This window comes from Phanerochaete carnosa (assembly GCF_000300595.1).
Source record: "Phanerochaete carnosa HHB-10118-sp unplaced genomic scaffold PHACAscaffold_2, whole genome shotgun sequence".
Taxonomy (NCBI): domain Eukaryota; kingdom Fungi; phylum Basidiomycota; class Agaricomycetes; order Polyporales; family Phanerochaetaceae; genus Phanerochaete; species Phanerochaete carnosa.
In genome coordinates this window covers 3558922-3574130 of record NW_006767629.1, presented here as the reverse complement: position 1 = coordinate 3574130, position 15209 = coordinate 3558922, and the positions used below count along the sequence as shown (strand labels likewise).

Here is a 15209-nt window from a genome sequence, read left to right as displayed (position 1 = left end):
GTTGAGGAGACTGAGTGTCATGCAGCAGTCTGCAAACGTCCGATAATTCTTCAACAGGATCGCCGTCAGGTTGAGATTGTTCCTTCGCCGTCAAAGGAAGGCTAATTCAGTCGAGGAGACCCAGCGGGGACGAGGAAACGGTTCGTACACAAGATTTTCAGCTCGCGTGCGAAGATCTGTGCATCGTGAGCGAGAAGTTTCTGTGTATGCTTGTTTGACGCATGGTTTCCGTTGGTCTCTATGCTAGGTCTGACGTCAAGTACCTCCAGATTCGAGGTGGTTGCGGCACACAAGACAACTGAACAACACTCAGAGTCTCAGACGCACGCAACAGTAAGCGCCCAGACGCGTTCATTAGCACGCCGCGTGCTTTTTCATTGGCCACCATCACCCACGCCGCTGGGCGACTTCACGCGTCGTATTTCACTCATCCCGTACATATCCCATTGGTAGCCTTCGCAAAACTCCTGGTACGCCGTAACAAACCAATTATGGCGACGAAGAACTCTTCGCAAGGCCCGGTCCTTGATCTCCTAGTCATCGCATACGGCTCGTCTGCGAGCGACCCCGCCGAAGACTCTCGCTTTACCGGCGAAGACCAAAGACGCGTTGAAGTCAAATTCGCGCCCATCGTGCCTGTCGAGGTCGCGGGCAACTTGCGTCGCATGCAGGACTGGGCTCGTGAGGCCGTCCGTAGCTTGATGCCTGAAGTGAAGCACAGCAACCACTGGCACTGCGAATTCTGCAGTGTGTAGCTACTACTCTACTACATTTTATAAACGCTGATTAATTTATATCGTAGCCAAGCTCGCGCGCGAAAGCCACATGAATTTCGCTTCGTGGATGCATCTGTCTCCACCTAGAGTGGTGGTCTACGTATGCGCTTTATACATGACACTTCTCGCCTTAATGATCTATGTATGGTGTAGGTCCATCTTCTATGCGACTCCCGTGGCTCGTCGTGCTTCCAGCAGGTGAAAGAAACCGAAAGAACGCTGGCTGCTATGACTGGCCAAGCCCCCGCCAGCCTACCGCCCGCTCCTCATTTGCCAGGTGCCGTCTACCCTACTGCCGCAAGCTGCACGAAATGCGAGCGCGACGATACTATTAATAAGAACATGAGTCGTTGCGCACGGTGCAAGCTGGCCCGGTTCGTCACATGTGTCTCTCTGTCCGAGTCCAAGCTCACACGTCATGTTTTCGTTTGTAGGTATTGCAGGTAACTCTGCACTTTCCTTTAATAACGAGCTGCTCGTCATTGACGCGTCGATACAGTAAAGAGTGCCAGGCCACTGACTGGCCTCGGCACAAAGTTAACTGCAAGATCACCCGAGATGTGAAATGGACCTGGTCTTAGAACGGCATCTATATTCTTCGGCGAGATACTGAGATCAATTATGACGCTTATCGTATGCACCGCTAAGCCTATGTCTTGTCTTAATACCTATATTGCTATCGCACCTCGCGTATACTGATATCGTTAGACTGGGTTAGCATAGGTACTTCTATGACCAGCGTCATTTACTGCCTTTGATGCGAGCCATTCACTCTAGCATATCCTTGGGGTAGGATTACGAGGACGGCCGACTGTGGGTGACTTCGCCACTTCAAGTGTATGCGCCGAGACCGGGAACGTTGAGCCTGTAGCCTATTGCGGCAAGTACTAGCCCATATCTAGTATGGCCTGGCTTCAGCTTGGCTGGGATCGCGACGGGCCTTGCACCGCCGAGCACACCCGGTAACCAGAGCCCGCGAGTCTATAAAGTGACTATGGCCATCCACTTCTGTGCACCGCAAATACCCACAAGCCACATTCGTGCATAGCCATGCCGTCGTGCTGGAATTTCTTCGCTTGCTTCGGTTTGCTTTTTTGCATTCTCCATCTGACTAGTAGGAAGACTTCTTTGCCCCAAGTGCGTTGTTCTGATTTTTCATTAGTCATACTAAGACTGACTATTTGTATGCGCGGAAGAAGAAGGGTAGAACTTCCCCGTGGGGAGCTGAAAATCCTGGTGGTAGTAGTGAGCATATTGAGGTGCGAAAAGGGGCATGAGAAGCAATGGATGTCACAAGTAAAAATAATGAGACAGTTCAAAATTTGGTTTCAAAGGGTGCATTGCACCGATATCATTCTTTTATTGAGTCATAACCAAGTGAGAACAGGGAGTCTCCATTCGCCATTAATTCAGCGATGATATACACGAATGACGCGTGCAAGAGAACTCGTCAGGTTGTGCAGATGTATGCACGCGCTGGCTGTAGCACAGAAGATCGAACTGAGACTGAGCTAGTGCGCACAGCGAAGGCGATCTGGAAGAAGGATTCCGGTCCTAAACGGGTACTGTTACCGCCTGTCATCGCTGATGATAGTCCTACAGACTCGCGCAGGATGTCCATCATAGCTTGCAGGAAAGTGCACAGGGGGAAGAGGGAAAGACATGTAAACGTAGCAGCTTATTGGCAAGATAGATACGGGATATCTGGGTGGCGTCGGTCATGGGAAATCACATAGCAAACATGTACAAGCTCCATTGGTGTAGTAAGGTACGAACGTTTATTAGAATTACACGTGCATGAAAGACACATGAGTAAGTGCGTAGAAGACATCATGCTAGTCGTAGCAGGCTCGGGTCATGAGCAAATGGAAGGCGAAGCAATTACTGATAGCGAGAGCTGCTTTTGAAAACGCTTAAGTGGTGAAAGGAAGAGAAAAACGGTAACCATTGACTTCATTCATCCAAAATCCATCCCTGAAAAAACTGTTCCAGTCGGCGAGTGGGTTTGGCCATGCGGATATTTCACTTCTGCTCAGCAGCGTATGGGTTAACGCTGTAGACCTTGATGACCGGCGGACTCTTGGTAAGGTCAGCAGTGACGATGACTGGTACGGTCTGCATCTCCCGGATCTCCTGGATCTTGTGACCAGCAGGGGTAACCTTGAGGGCCTCGAAGACGGGTTGTACCTTGGCCTTGGAGAACAGCCTCTGCTTAGAGGTTTCGACGGTCTCCGGTTCGCCAGGACGCTCAAAAACGATCTCGTCCTGATCATCCTCATCGAACAGAGCCTGCTCGTCGTTGACGGAGCGAGAGGCGACCTCCATCTTGAGAGCATGTTGTTCGGCGTTCTGTTTGACTTTCTTGAGGTGCTCGTCGTCGCTGTTCTCTGCGAGCCAGGTGATAACATCACGCTCAGACCAGTAGATCTGGAGGGTGTGCTTGTGCTCGTCGTAGACATGGTTCTAAAATAGAGTTAAACGAGGTCACATGGCTAACGATAGGATATGACTTACATCAATGGGCATTTGGTCGACGTGCACCCGCTTCTCAATACTGAACTCGGGGACATAGACGTCAAACGCAGCATCGAGGACGCCAACGACCTTGGCCTGACGGATGACAGGACCATAGCGTTGGGTGAGGTCGTGAATAAGGATGCAAAGGAACAAGTGAGTAGATTGCTCTTGAGCAAGACGAGCGGAGTCCTGCTTGCTGTTAAGAAGGTATCATATCAGTGTTTTGTTTAATTCCAAAGGAAGCCAACTTACATGTTGCATTGCTGAGCGACCTTGGCAACAGCGTCGCGGTCCATCGTAAACTTGGGAGCCTCACCGGGAGTGCCGACCTGCAGGATCGAATCGAGCTGACGGTGAACCAGAACATCGGCGTAACGACGAATTGGGGAGGTGAAGTGTGTGTATAACGGGACGTTGAGTGAGTAGTGACCGTACTTCGCTATGTCGAGCATGCCCGCGCAGAAGTACTTCGCACGCTGGGTGGACTTCTGAAGCAAGATTTCTACGATACGGCGAATGGCAGGATCGGTGATCGCATTCAAAGAGCGCATAAGAGCACCAGAGGACGAGGTGTCCATCCCGTAGCCTAGACGTTCCGCACGGTCGGCGAAGGCGTTCTGCACAGATCGGTCTGACTAACTGAACAACATCAACAAGCGGAAGAGACTTACGAGACGACGCTCCAGGGGGTTGTCATGGCGGCGAAGGAGTGCTTGCTCGGGGAAGTGGACAGCAATCTGCTGAGCTACAGCGATATTCGTTGCCAACATGAACTATATAGAATGGGGAATCACTGAATACGGATAAGCTGTCAATAAGACGGGCTAGACTGACCTCCTCAACAAGACTGTGCGCTTCAGTGCGCTCGTAAGAGACACAGTCGGTGGGCATGCCGTCCTCATCTAGCACGAACTTGAGATCATATGACTCGCCGCCGATCGCACCGTTCTGGAAGCGACGCTCGCGCAGCTGCTTAGCAAGGTCGTCGAGTACCTTGATATCGTGGGCAATGTCGCCAGCATTGTGCTCGGGAATAACTGGTACCTCGCCGATCGGTTTGCCATCGATGACGTTCTGGGCATCGCCGTAGCTCAGCTTCGCAGCGGACCTGCGACATACATTAGTTTTGCGTGCTAAACGTAGGACATATGTACTTACTTGACGATGGTCCTGCCAAACCACTTCTTAACGACCTTTGCTTCCTTGGTCATCGTGAAGATAACAGAGAACGCCAAGCGTTCCTGGCCGGGTAGGAGACTGCAAAGTTGTTCGCTCAATGCGGGTGGCAGCATGGGTACAGAACGCTGGATGAGATAGACGCTTGTAGCACGCTTGCGAGCATCGCGATCAAGAGCAGTGTTAGGTTTGACGAAGTGCGACACGTCGGCGACATGAACGCTAACGTCGTAGGTACCGTCGTCGTTGACCTTGATTGAAAAGGCGTCGTCTAGGTCCTTAGCGCTGTCAGGGTCGATGGTGAAGATACGCTCGCCACGGAGGTCCTTGCGAACCTCGAACTCCCTTTCAGGGATGCTGCAATGACTGATAAGCTAAAAAAAATCACTCGCGGCAGTGCAATCACTCACGTCCAAGGAATAGGGGGTAAACACTTAAGAACATTCTCAGTGAAGTCCTCCGTGGGGAAGTTGCAGTCCTTGAGCAAAGCGCTTGTCTCGACCTCGATGTCTCCGATGGGACCAAGCTCTTCGACCAGAGTACCAAAGGGGTGGAGGGAGCTGATAGGCTACAATAATGAAGGTAAGTATAAGCGAATTCGGCCGACGGCAAAACATGCATACGTGGCGTTTGATGCAAGCGACGAAGAGCTTGTTCGCATAGGTCTCCGAGTTTTGGACAAAGTCCGGAGGAGCCTGCTCAGTCGGTATGGCAATGAGCGGCACACGCTTGTCGGTCGGCTTGAACCAGACGATTTTGGGACGCTCGATCGGACGGCGAGGCTCGTCGCCCTTGTCACCCTCGCGCTCGCGGCGCTCAGCCTCCTGCTTCTCCTTGGTAGCCGCCGACGAAGGACGGAGTAGACCGAGGGTGCCGGAGAAGAGCTGGCCGGGCATGCGCTCGACAACAGCAACAACGTGACCGGCGAATTGAGGCTTGACCTCATCGGTGACTCTGTAACATGTTTAGCATGCGATTAAGCTTGGAGACGATAAGGATAAACACACGTACTCCTCGTCTTCGAAAAGCATTAGACCCTGACCCTCGACTTCGACATCATCCTTCTTCTTGTCGTTCTTGCGGACAGCAGTGCCCTTGAGGTCGTACGCAGAGTTTTCTTCCTTCTTCCTCTTCTTCTCTTCTTTCTCCTTCTTCGTTCCCCAGACTTCGTCAACGTCCAGGAGTTCGACAGCTACGATGTCGCCTTCCAGTGCACGGTTACGATCCTTTGAACCACAGATATAGATATCGGCGTCCAGCACCTCAGTCGCGACATAGGCGTCCGAGCGATTACGTTTGTTGACACGTAGGATACCGACGACAAGCTTGCCTGCCGCAAGGAGCGGGGGCAGAGAAGCCTGGGGGAGGTAGGGAGCGAACAGCGACTTGCGCTGGGGTTGGTTAGACTGCTGCTGCAATTGCGACTGGAACTGCTGGTGTTGCTGCTGGAGGATGTTCATGCCACCGAGGCCGAGACCCATCATGTTCGCCGCCATCATATTCGGCAGCATGTTGGGGAAACTGAAGGACGGCATTTTGTGGTGGTGACCGCCGGCAGCGGCACGGAACTGCTGCAGACTCTGGAGCTGAGCCTGAGCCTGCGCAAGGTCCGCGGTGTACGGTGCATTCTGCATACCGCCGACGCCGCCATTGATGCGCCAGGTCGAGTCAGAACGAGCATGCTGGGAGCCAGCTAAACCAGCAGGCGGGACGAAGCCGTCGTCGAATCCGTCCGAGTTATTCGGGAACATGGATCCCAGACCCGGCTGTCCGCTAGCCTTATTGAGGACGTTCACGCTGTGACGCCTGCCGTGGCCGCGGGGGATACCCGCGCCTTGAGACTCCAAACCCATTCCGATATTACCAAGCTGGCCGAACTGTCCCATAGCCGACTGAGGACCGGCGAACGCCGCGCTGATGCCCATTCCAACAGGCAGAGTGCTGTGCACTCGACGGTGAGCGCCACCTCGAGGCGGGGCAAGACCAGCGGTCTGGAAGGACAGGACTTGGTTCTGAGCGAGCTGCTGCTGGTAGAGCGCCTGCTGTTGTTGCTGCAAGGCTTCGATCTGAGTCTGAATGGCAATCTGTAATGATTATGAGATTAGATTGCCTATCACAATCTGCACGAGGATTGCGTACCTGTTCGGCCATAATACCTGAGATTTCGCCGGAGCTCTCGGTTCTCCTGTGCGGATTCTGCTCGTGTTGAGCTTCCATATTGAAATTCTGTTGCGGGTTCTGCTGTGGGAATTGGAAGCCGACATCTTCCTCGTTGATGGGCGGTCCCATAGGCGTGGCGGTACTAGGGCGCCTTCTGCCAAACATAAAGTTCGGCGCGAGCTGAGGGCGGCCAGCAGGGCCGACGGAATCCTCCTGCTGCGCAGCAAGCGCGGCAAACCTAGGAGCGGTGAAGCTCTGAGAGAGCGAGCGGCGCTGGTGAGCCGCAGTGGGAGTAAGTGCCTCCTGAATTTCGCCCTCCTCGAATGATGCGCCTCCGAGACCTTCCTCGACATCTTCCAGCATAGAACCGAGATTGGGGGAGAATGAGTTGAAGTTGCCAGGGAGCGAGCCAGCACCAAGAGAGGCAGCTTTGCGGTGCCTAGGGGCCTCATTGCCGGCGATGCCCGGGAAAGCGACAGCGCCGGGCTGGAAGACAGGAGCGTTGGCGGGCAAGTTTGACCCACTCTGGCTGGCGGGGATTGGGACAGGGGCGGAGATGTTCATCGGGTTGTTCATGTTCGCGGACTGTGCGGAAGGGGTGGTGGTCTTGAGATCAGCGATGACACGCTGCAGGGAAGAGAGCGCATCGCTTGCTCCCTCGGCGGGAGGAGCAGCATTCGCGGGAGAGCCGGAGCTCTGCTTGCCGCTACTCTGCCTAGACACGCTGTCCCTGTTGTTCTGGCGGTTGCCCTGAGACGGCTTGCGGTTGCCGCCGCGGGCATTGCCATTGCCCTGAGGCCTAGAGCGCTGATTGTCGAGCCTCTTGTCTCCGGTACTGTCGTTGCTGCTCTTCTTCGCGTCAGCGCCAGCAGTCGGCGGGTTAGACGCGTTGCGTCTATTACTCGCGCCAGACGAGGGACGCTGCGGACCACCATTGTTAGAGCCCCCGCTGGTCGAGCCAGAGCGTGGCATATTCCTCCTCGGACCTCTCCCACCCCCTTGACCGCCGTTGGGCAACGGCTTTTTCTCTCCGACCTTCTCCTCCTTCTTGGGCGCACTGGGCTGTGTCTGCGGCGTGACTTCGTCGGTCATTTCGTTCGTAATGAGTATTCTGGTGGTACACGGGTCGTTGCTTGGGGCTTATGAAATGTTTTTGAGCTTTTCACTGTTTCTGGTTGGAGAAAAGTGCGTGGAGACGACTGCAGTACTCCGTGAGCGCGCTGCAACGCTGGCAATGCTGAGCGACACCTACCAGGAAGTTGGAAGATCTGTGTAAGGTAGATGGCTTTGCCCTGTAGGGCGAGTGGGGGTTTATGGGAGTGGTTGCCTCGGTAGGCGTGGAAGGTTTGGTTATCGTCGCAAAGAAAGAACCAAGTGAGCCCGCAAGTCGAGTTTTATGATACTGAAGCGCAGCGAACAAAGTTCCCACGCCTAGTCCCCATCACATCGTGCATCATCTCGAGTTTTACTTCCGTTCCACGCATAGCCAGAACACAGCAACCAATCAGCTTCAAAATAGCGTGTATGATGACAAGCCAGCTTCAGATATGAGGCCAACCATCCTCCGCGTTCGCACCAATGTTTCATCAGCCCAAGCCACATCTAAAGTATCAACGCGTGTCATCGCCTTCACGACAGGCCCTTGTCCCAATTTGTTGCGACTAAGAGAAACAGCAGCCACTGTCGCCCACCGGAACGCACGGCTCTTAGCACCAGGAACAACCGGCAAAACCGCCGGCGCGATAGCCAAACATAGCCCGCCAACATGCGACGAGAGTCTCAGGGGAATACCATAGCCAGCGGCCAGTAATGTATTGAGTGTCTACGCGGCTAGAGCTCTATAGTCTATTACACCTTCGAGAGCCTCTTGACGATCGCGTCGGTGTACTCCTTGGTAGAAGCCTTGCCGCCAAGGTCGCCAGTGATGGTCTTGCCCTCTGCAATTGTCTATCAAGCATGTCAGTCAAAGACTGATTGAACGAACGTGCTGTGTGGGGACATACACCGAGGGTAGCCTTTTCAATGCGGTCGGCATATTCGTTGAGGTTCATATGGCTGCTCATCGTCAGTGCGCGAAAATTCAAACATGGACAGCGCGTACCGAAGCATCATGAGAGAGGAAAGTAGGAGAGCCGTGGGGTTAGCTAGGCCCTTGCCGGCGATGTCGGGCGCAGAGCCGTGAACAGCCTCAAAAATAGAAGCGTCCTGTACGAACTATCAGTCACAGTTACGTGCATGCCAGTCAAGAACCACGCACACGACCGATGTTACCCGACGGCGTGAGACCGAGACCTCCAATCAAGCCCGCGCACATGTCGGACAGGATATCACCGTACAGGTTAGGCATGACCATCACCCGGTCAGCGTACGGCGCGGGGTTCTGGGTAATCTGCAGGCAGGCACGGTCGAGGAGGTCCTCGTCGTACTGGATGCCGGGGAAGTCTTTCGCGACCTGACGGCACGCAGACAGGAACATGCCGTCGGACATCTTCATGATATTTGCCTTGTGAACAGCGGTGACGCGCTTGCGGCCGTTCGCCTGGGCGTAGTGGAACGCGTACTTCGCAACACGTTCCGAGGCGTCCCAAGTAATGAGCTTGATGGACTGGACGACACCATCGACGATCTACGCGCACATATGGTTTTGCTGACTTGCTGACTGCTAGAAGTGACGTACCTCGTGTTCAATACCAGAGTACTCTCCTTCAGTGTTCTCACGGATGAGGACGGTGTCGACATTGTCGTAAGGAGTCTTGTAGCCTTGAATGGAGGCGCAAGGACGAACATTGGCAAAAAGGTTGAAGGTACGACGGAGGGTCAAGTTGAGAGAGACATGTCCCTTTCCAACTGTAAGAGAAAACGCGTGAATGTTACGTATCGGCTTCACTGAGTGGAGTTCTACTAACTGGGAGTAGCGAGCGGGCCTAAAGGTGAAGTGATGGTAAGACCCAGTTTGAACAGAGGTTTAAATACTGCATACCCTTGAGAGCAACTGTATTCTTCCTGACGGAAGCAATGGCAGCATCTGGGATGGCAGTCTTGCCGTTCTTGAGGATTGGAGTGACGTCGACTTCCTCCCACTGAATGGGGGCCTAGATATCACTGTGAGCTACAGTCTTTAATATAGACCTCACGGCAACGTACCCCTGCAGCAGAGTAGATGTCCTTGACCGACTGGCTGATCTCCGGGCCAATACCTAGACACCCATCTTGTGAGCCATTACGTCGTCGCGTGCACTACAACATTAACGCACCGTCTCCGGGAATAAGGGTAACAGTGTATTTGCCCTGTTCGCACTTCAGCTCTCCATCCCTGTTGGGCGCGTGTGGGGACTCACGTTGGGGCCCTTCTGACCAGCAAAAGCGGCGGTTGGTGCAGCCGAAGCGTAGCCACGCAGAGACTACGCTCCCAGACCGTGTCAGCTCCTTTAATCTATGCAACACAACTCTGCAAACTTACCTGAGAGCCCCTTGATGCACCCCGCGCGATACTTTGAACGTTTCTGGCTGCGAACATTTTTACGAGTTGTCGGAGGAGAACGGTCTGCGCAACTTTGTAGGCCTTTCACTGACCACGTGGCCATGATGTAAATGCACGTGAATGGCGTCTAAGTCTCGCCTTCGGCCGCGAACTTCGAAGAGTTGTCAAACGGCCGTGAAGTGACCTGGGGTGGTCCTTGAAGTGACCGGTTGTTGAACGTTTCTCATCCTGTACAATGCATTTCGCTTATACTGCAATTTCCGAGCTCTAGCACCGCGGACATGCTGGAAGTAGACCGCGCACTGAGAAACAACAGCATTCTCCGTACGTAATTCTCCCCTTGAAGGCCCGACGAATGCGGCTGGTATTCAAAAGCTAGACGCACTCAACTACGCTTGTCGACATTCGGGCTAATGTCTTAGCCTTCTCAATATAAAATGATATGCCGTGCGAGGGATTAGTGAGAGTCTTGGTGAGGTATTCTGTTTATTACATCTCTGGGATGGACCTCACTAAACAGTGCGCACGTCCGCTGAGAGTGACTGTTCGACTAGGGACGCATATAGCTCTCCAAGCCCATTCAAACAACAAGCATATCTTATCTCCTGATACCCAGAGCAACCAACACTCCGCCAAAGGCTGCGCCGAGCCACGCGCCGACTCCTGCTCCGCCCATGGCGACACTTTGAGCAATCGCGAAGGCTGATCCACCAGCAACATTTCCAATAGAAGCTTGAATGGCCGCGGCCAAACTGCCTACAGGAACGACTTCCGTCACTAACTGCGACCACCCACATGGATGAATCGGTGGACGCACCTGCGACAGGACCGATGGGTCCAAATCCAATCAGTGCGAGGATGGCGTGAACAAGACCTATAACGCTCAGTCCTCCGGGACCTCCTAGGGCTATAACATGCGTTAGGCTCGATCTGTCGTGGAACGAATAAGGCCTTACCTGCGGCGACTGCTCTGTTTCCCGCAGCGCACATTGCGTCTGATGAACGAGCTGTTATGATAGTATAGGAGAGTTGCAAGAGTATTGGGGTGCGAATCGTCCACAGACTAGCCCCTTTATAATTACCTTTAACCTCGTGATTAAACCTTATTTTGCCACTTCGACGCAAAGTGCTGCTGTCTACGCTGAAGATTCTTGATGTGAATCGCATTCCTGACTCTGCATGACACGCGCAGTTCAAGAAGTAGACGTAAAAGCTAATAGAAAGGTCTGGAGAGTTCCAGCAGTTTCATCCATTCCCTATCCTATCCATTGGCAACTCCGGCCGCAGCAGGTGGTGCGTGCTCGACTCAGCAACCCCACCCAGCTCACACTGCCAAGCCCAGCGCTGTTAAGATACCCGTCACGGCGGCACAGATCCATGCTGGAATGGCGATACCTCCCACAGTGAAGCTCTGGATAAGGGCGAATAGCGACCCAGGACCGACATTCCCAATTGCGGACTGAATCCCGGCCGCCACGCTTCCTGAAACCATTGGCGCCACATATTAATCTAGATGCCCTAGACGTATGTGGTACCAGCTCACCTGCGATAATTCCACCCGGTCCAAAGCCAAAGAGGGCCAACAGCAACTGGAATAGGCCCATTACCACTAAACCGACAACTGCACCCACAGCTGAAAGAAGGGCGCGGTCACGGTCAGCCTGTACGAAATTATTGCTGAGAAATTGCCGATGCTTGCCACCGATTCCCACGTCCGTGTCGTTCATGGAGAACGAGAGGGGCGAGTGCGCGATGCACATAACAGTCTCCTTACCGAAAGGGATAAGGTTCCGTCGTTCTGGTGCCAGCAATTGGCGCTAACCTCGCCGGCGAGGGTGGCGACGGCATGCGGAGCGCAGCTTGAGCTGCTCCCCGCATCTGACTCGTGTAGAAACTGCACCAGAGCATCCTGACGAGTTTGGTTGGTATTTCGAGAGGGAGAGACAGCCTGTCGTAGTGCAGAGCCGCGGTGCGCCACAAAGCCCTAGCCAAATAAGTATCAATAGCAACTGAGGTTACTATACGCTGCCTCCGAGTGAGGTGGAAAGAATACCCACTATACTGTGGGAAATTCGCGTTGCGGTGAGAAGGGCATTATGATCAAGTAGCGCTACTTGTAGTTTAGACGTGCCTTAGGAGCAAGGGCATTTCAGGCAGCAGTGACGTAAGGACTCGGAGCAGCAGCAACAACGTCTGCCCGTGAGATAGCCATATCCGTGCCCCCTTTTCCATCGCATGATGAAGCGACTAATCTCAAACTGTGAGAAGCAGTCCAAGAAGACTCGCAGGTAGATGAGTAATGGGAAATGACAAGCAGTACTATACACATGTCTCGACTGGGCGTATAACACATTGAGACAGCAGACGGCCGAATCAGCTGAGTAGTCCGCTGAGTTGTTGCCTGTACTGCTCCATGACCCTTTCCGTTTCTTCGTCCTCCAGCTTGTCTTCGACGGTCTGTCGGCGTTTTATGAGCTATCAAAAGGTTAGATATGCGATCTAATAGACGTACCGGTTCTGCATTCTGTATCGTGCCAGCCTGGCCCAGCTTGCCGTTAGTGAGATCAAACAGGACCTTGTCAACCTCGGCGTCAGCCTCTTCCTCGACTTCTTCGTCTTCCTCCATCGCAAGGGTATCATCCATCATCTCTTCTAGGACTCCGGCCTGTTGATACAGAAATTATGCGATGTGGGTAGATTCAATGATAGACGGACGTACGGTTGTCATCTCTCTACTCATCTCACGCATTGTCTGACTAATTTGAGGGAGTCTAATAAGTTGATTCGAGAGCTTCATGATCTCAGTAGACTTCTGCAGGGATCCGGTGACCTTCGCCATAGCTGAGAGGCATCAGTATCAGAACATTTGAGCGTGATATTTGAGCTCACCAAGCTGTTGGGACAGCTGGTTCGATATCGACCCCAATCTTGCTTTGCTTACGGACAGCCGGTCCTTCTGCTTGTCACTCCGAACGACTTCACGCGCAAGTATTCGCGCCGATTTGACATCGCCCTTCGCTGCAAGTTGCTTTACTGTCGTCCGCGCTTTGCTTGCTGCCGTGTCCAGCTAGACGCAATCTGTCAATTTGCGTGGGACTATCCTGGGTGCACAGACCGACCTGCCTCATCTCCCGATCTAACTGCCGCTGTTCTGCGCGCAGCTTGGTCTGCCAAGCGCGTATTCTTTCCTCAGGAGTTGGGCCGTACAGGAATCTGTTGATTGATTGCATATTCGCGTGGTACTATGGAAGTTCGAGAAAGGAGTTTGAGGAGAACGACGTAAAGGTCAAGGTGAGCGGAGCAGTTCGTCGAAGACGCTCAGGTCCGGGTGAGTCGCGTGGCGCAAGCACATCAAAAATACGCATCAAATCTACAAAAGGAGCCGCCGCCGGCGCTCCCTAGAACCCCAGCACGTCAACCTCATCCTGCGGCCAGCCTCCGCCCAGCCACACCAAATATGACTGCCCACGTCTGCGAAATACATGCCCCTGGTGTTCCTTTGTTCCCTTAGGCGGTCTGAGACCCCACCCACTTTCTTTCTGCGCTGGTCGTTCACAGGCTCCCGCTTTCCGGCTATTACCCTCGCTCGGCTATGACTTCCGCACTTGGCTTCGCGTTGCTGCCGTTTGCATTGACTGCAGCGGTTTTTGCTGGCGTTACCCCGACTGCGCCGGGACCGGGGCAGACCTTCAACGCTGGTAGCAACTGTACAATCCAGTGGGATGTAGACCAAAGCGAGACATGGAAGAACGTCACCATCGGTATGCACTTGCGCTACAATCTTTCTAATATCACCGAACTGAGCTTTGCAAGATCTGATGTCGGGCTCCAATAGCAACATGAGCTTCGTTACCAATGTCGCTTGGGGTCTCGACGGTACAGACCCCACTCTCACGCCCTTCAACTGGACGTGTCCAGAGGTCGACCCGTATGCCCCCATATACTTCTATCAGGTGCGTCTCCATCTACTTCTCTGCGAGCGTTTTTTAAACTTATTCTCCGCAGTTCACCAACGGTCTAACTGGAAATGTAACGTGGACTACTCGTTTCACAGTAAGTCTTCTCCGATGGTTAGCATCTTCTTTACATCATTTACCAACGATTTTCAGATTGCGTCTTCGAGTGCAGAGTATTTCTCCCCCACAAATGCTACCCAACCGAACGGTGACCCTATCCCATGGGGTACGGGTATCCTGGCCGCCAACGGGACCGACTCAACCTCTACTTCTAGTGCAGATTCGGACGAGGATGAAGACTCTGGCTCCGACCCATCAGATTCGTCGTCTGAACCTGACTCAACATCGGATGACGCCACCGCAGCAGCAGACTCCTTGGGACAACTCGCGCACCCCGAGCAGGCGGCGCCTCTGAATCTCACAGCTATGGACAAGCACTCTGGCGACGCAGAAGACGATGATACTGACTCTCGCGAGAAAGGCGACAAGTCAGATGATGACAACAATGATGAGAAAGGCTCTCAGGGCGACTCTAGCGGCGACGACGACTCCGAAGATGGCAGCGAGGTATCTGGCGACAAGGCTGGCGATGGGAAATCTGCTAACTCGAAGGATGACGACGCCTCGCACTCTGGGTCTTCGAACGACGAGAACAAGTCCTCATCGGCTGGCGAGAATGGATCACCTGGCCCATCTTCTAGTACTTCGTCTTCTGTGTCGCACAAGACTACATCTACTCTACGATCGCAAGACGGAGGCAGCGGAGGTACCACGAAATCTTCCGGCCCTGCTCCATCTGCGTCTTCGGTGAAGAAGTCTCACCCATCGTCTTCCGCTGAGCCGTCTGCAGCAGCCACCGGCGCTGCCATCTCGCCTGATTCTGCCGCGCCTACGCCTGCTCTACCCCCAACGTCGAAGAAGCCACATCCCACCTCGGCCTCGGCCTCTGCTGGCGGTCCGTCGGCTTCCAAAGCTACACACGCCGCGGGCTCAACCAACACCTGCAGCTGCTCCTCGTCCGATCAGCCGAGCGGGCTGTCGAAGCTGCTGAACGGCGGCGCGCGTGAAGTGGAGAAAGTTTCTGGGTGGACCCATCTCTTCGTTCCTCTGGTCATTGCGCTTTTGGTTCTGTACTAGCCGGGC

The 15209-nt window shown here is 53.8% G+C and overlaps 6 protein-coding genes across 6 annotated transcripts; 2 read left to right on the top strand and 4 right to left on the bottom strand.

The window, feature by feature from the left end:
- Nucleotides 1–384: 384 nt before the first annotated feature.
- PHACADRAFT_250663 (uncharacterized protein) lies at nucleotides 385–757 on the top strand (the record flags this gene model as incomplete). Its single annotated transcript, XM_007392371.1, has 1 exon — nucleotides 385–757. The coding sequence occupies exon 1, from the start codon at nucleotides 492–494 to the stop codon at nucleotides 753–755; it is 264 nt and encodes an 87-aa protein (XP_007392433.1). The 5' UTR covers nucleotides 385–491.
- Nucleotides 758–2516: 1759 nt separating this feature from the next.
- On the bottom strand, nucleotides 2517–7898 carry PHACADRAFT_250659 (uncharacterized protein). Its single transcript, XM_007392370.1, has 11 exons — nucleotides 7882–7898; nucleotides 6609–7828; nucleotides 5481–6553; nucleotides 5093–5423; nucleotides 4880–5037; nucleotides 4452–4826; nucleotides 4128–4401; nucleotides 3965–4066; nucleotides 3546–3910; nucleotides 3291–3489; nucleotides 2517–3239 (listed from the first exon to the last, which is right to left on the bottom strand). The coding sequence occupies exons 2-11, from the start codon at nucleotides 7719–7721 to the stop codon at nucleotides 2799–2801; spliced, it is 4431 nt and encodes a 1476-aa protein (XP_007392432.1). The 5' UTR covers nucleotides 7722–7828; nucleotides 7882–7898; the 3' UTR covers nucleotides 2517–2798.
- A 451-nt stretch (nucleotides 7899–8349) lies between these two features.
- PHACADRAFT_170477 (uncharacterized protein) lies at nucleotides 8350–10196 on the bottom strand. Its single transcript, XM_007392369.1, has 11 exons — nucleotides 10090–10196; nucleotides 9968–10030; nucleotides 9884–9917; nucleotides 9774–9826; nucleotides 9610–9721; nucleotides 9536–9553; nucleotides 9307–9476; nucleotides 8887–9255; nucleotides 8731–8834; nucleotides 8633–8684; nucleotides 8350–8576 (listed from the first exon to the last, which is right to left on the bottom strand). Exons 1-11 carry the CDS (start codon nucleotides 10144–10146, stop codon nucleotides 8478–8480), a joined length of 1131 nt encoding a protein of 376 aa, XP_007392431.1. The 5' UTR covers nucleotides 10147–10196; the 3' UTR covers nucleotides 8350–8477.
- A 512-nt stretch (nucleotides 10197–10708) lies between these two features.
- On the bottom strand, nucleotides 10709–11100 carry PHACADRAFT_192268 (uncharacterized protein; the record flags this gene model as incomplete). The annotated part of the gene is made up of 3 exons (XM_007392368.1): nucleotides 10709–10866; nucleotides 10928–11017; nucleotides 11067–11100. 3 exons carry the CDS (start codon nucleotides 11098–11100, stop codon nucleotides 10709–10711), a joined length of 282 nt encoding a protein of 93 aa, XP_007392430.1.
- Nucleotides 11101–12358: 1258 nt separating this feature from the next.
- PHACADRAFT_138192 (uncharacterized protein) lies at nucleotides 12359–13421 on the bottom strand. Its single transcript, XM_007392367.1, has 5 exons — nucleotides 13230–13421; nucleotides 13000–13177; nucleotides 12830–12951; nucleotides 12623–12775; nucleotides 12359–12567 (listed from the first exon to the last, which is right to left on the bottom strand). The coding sequence occupies exons 1-5, from the start codon at nucleotides 13338–13340 to the stop codon at nucleotides 12484–12486; spliced, it is 648 nt and encodes a 215-aa protein (XP_007392429.1). The 5' UTR covers nucleotides 13341–13421; the 3' UTR covers nucleotides 12359–12483.
- A 281-nt stretch (nucleotides 13422–13702) lies between these two features.
- PHACADRAFT_85619 (uncharacterized protein) lies at nucleotides 13703–15203 on the top strand (the record flags this gene model as incomplete). Its single annotated transcript, XM_007392366.1, has 5 exons — nucleotides 13703–13871; nucleotides 13924–14063; nucleotides 14116–14163; nucleotides 14220–14340; nucleotides 14824–15203. 5 exons carry the CDS (start codon nucleotides 13703–13705, stop codon nucleotides 15201–15203), a joined length of 858 nt encoding a protein of 285 aa, XP_007392428.1.
- Nucleotides 15204–15209: the final 6 nt, after the last annotated feature.

Coding starts and splice junctions, on each gene's coding strand:
- PHACADRAFT_170477 (XM_007392369.1), bottom strand. CDS start 10,146: ATGTTCGCAGCCAGAAACGTTCAAAGTATCGCGCGGGGTGCATCAAGG. Junction 9,827..9,883: donor TACCCTTATTCCCGGAGACG/GTGCGTTAATGT, acceptor ATGGGTGTCTAG/GTATTGGCCCGGAGATCAGC. Junction 9,722..9,773: donor ACATCTACTCTGCTGCAGGG/GTACGTTGCCGT, acceptor AGTGATATCTAG/GCCCCCATTCAGTGGGAGGA.
- PHACADRAFT_250659 (XM_007392370.1), bottom strand. CDS start 7,721: ATGACCGACGAAGTCACGCCGCAGACACAGCCCAGTGCGCCCAAGAAG. Junction 5,424..5,480: donor ATGCTTTTCGAAGACGAGGA/GTACGTGTGTTT, acceptor AACATGTTACAG/AGTCACCGATGAGGTCAAGC. Junction 5,038..5,092: donor TCGCTTGCATCAAACGCCAC/GTATGCATGTTT, acceptor TCATTATTGTAG/CCTATCAGCTCCCTCCACCC.
- PHACADRAFT_138192 (XM_007392367.1), bottom strand. CDS start 13,340: ATGCAATCAATCAACAGATTCCTGTACGGCCCAACTCCTGAGGAAAGA. Junction 13,178..13,229: donor TAGATCGGGAGATGAGGCAG/GTCGGTCTGTGC, acceptor GATTGCGTCTAG/CTGGACACGGCAGCAAGCAA. Junction 12,952..12,999: donor CCAGCTGTCCCAACAGCTTG/GTGAGCTCAAAT, acceptor GATGCCTCTCAG/CTATGGCGAAGGTCACCGGA.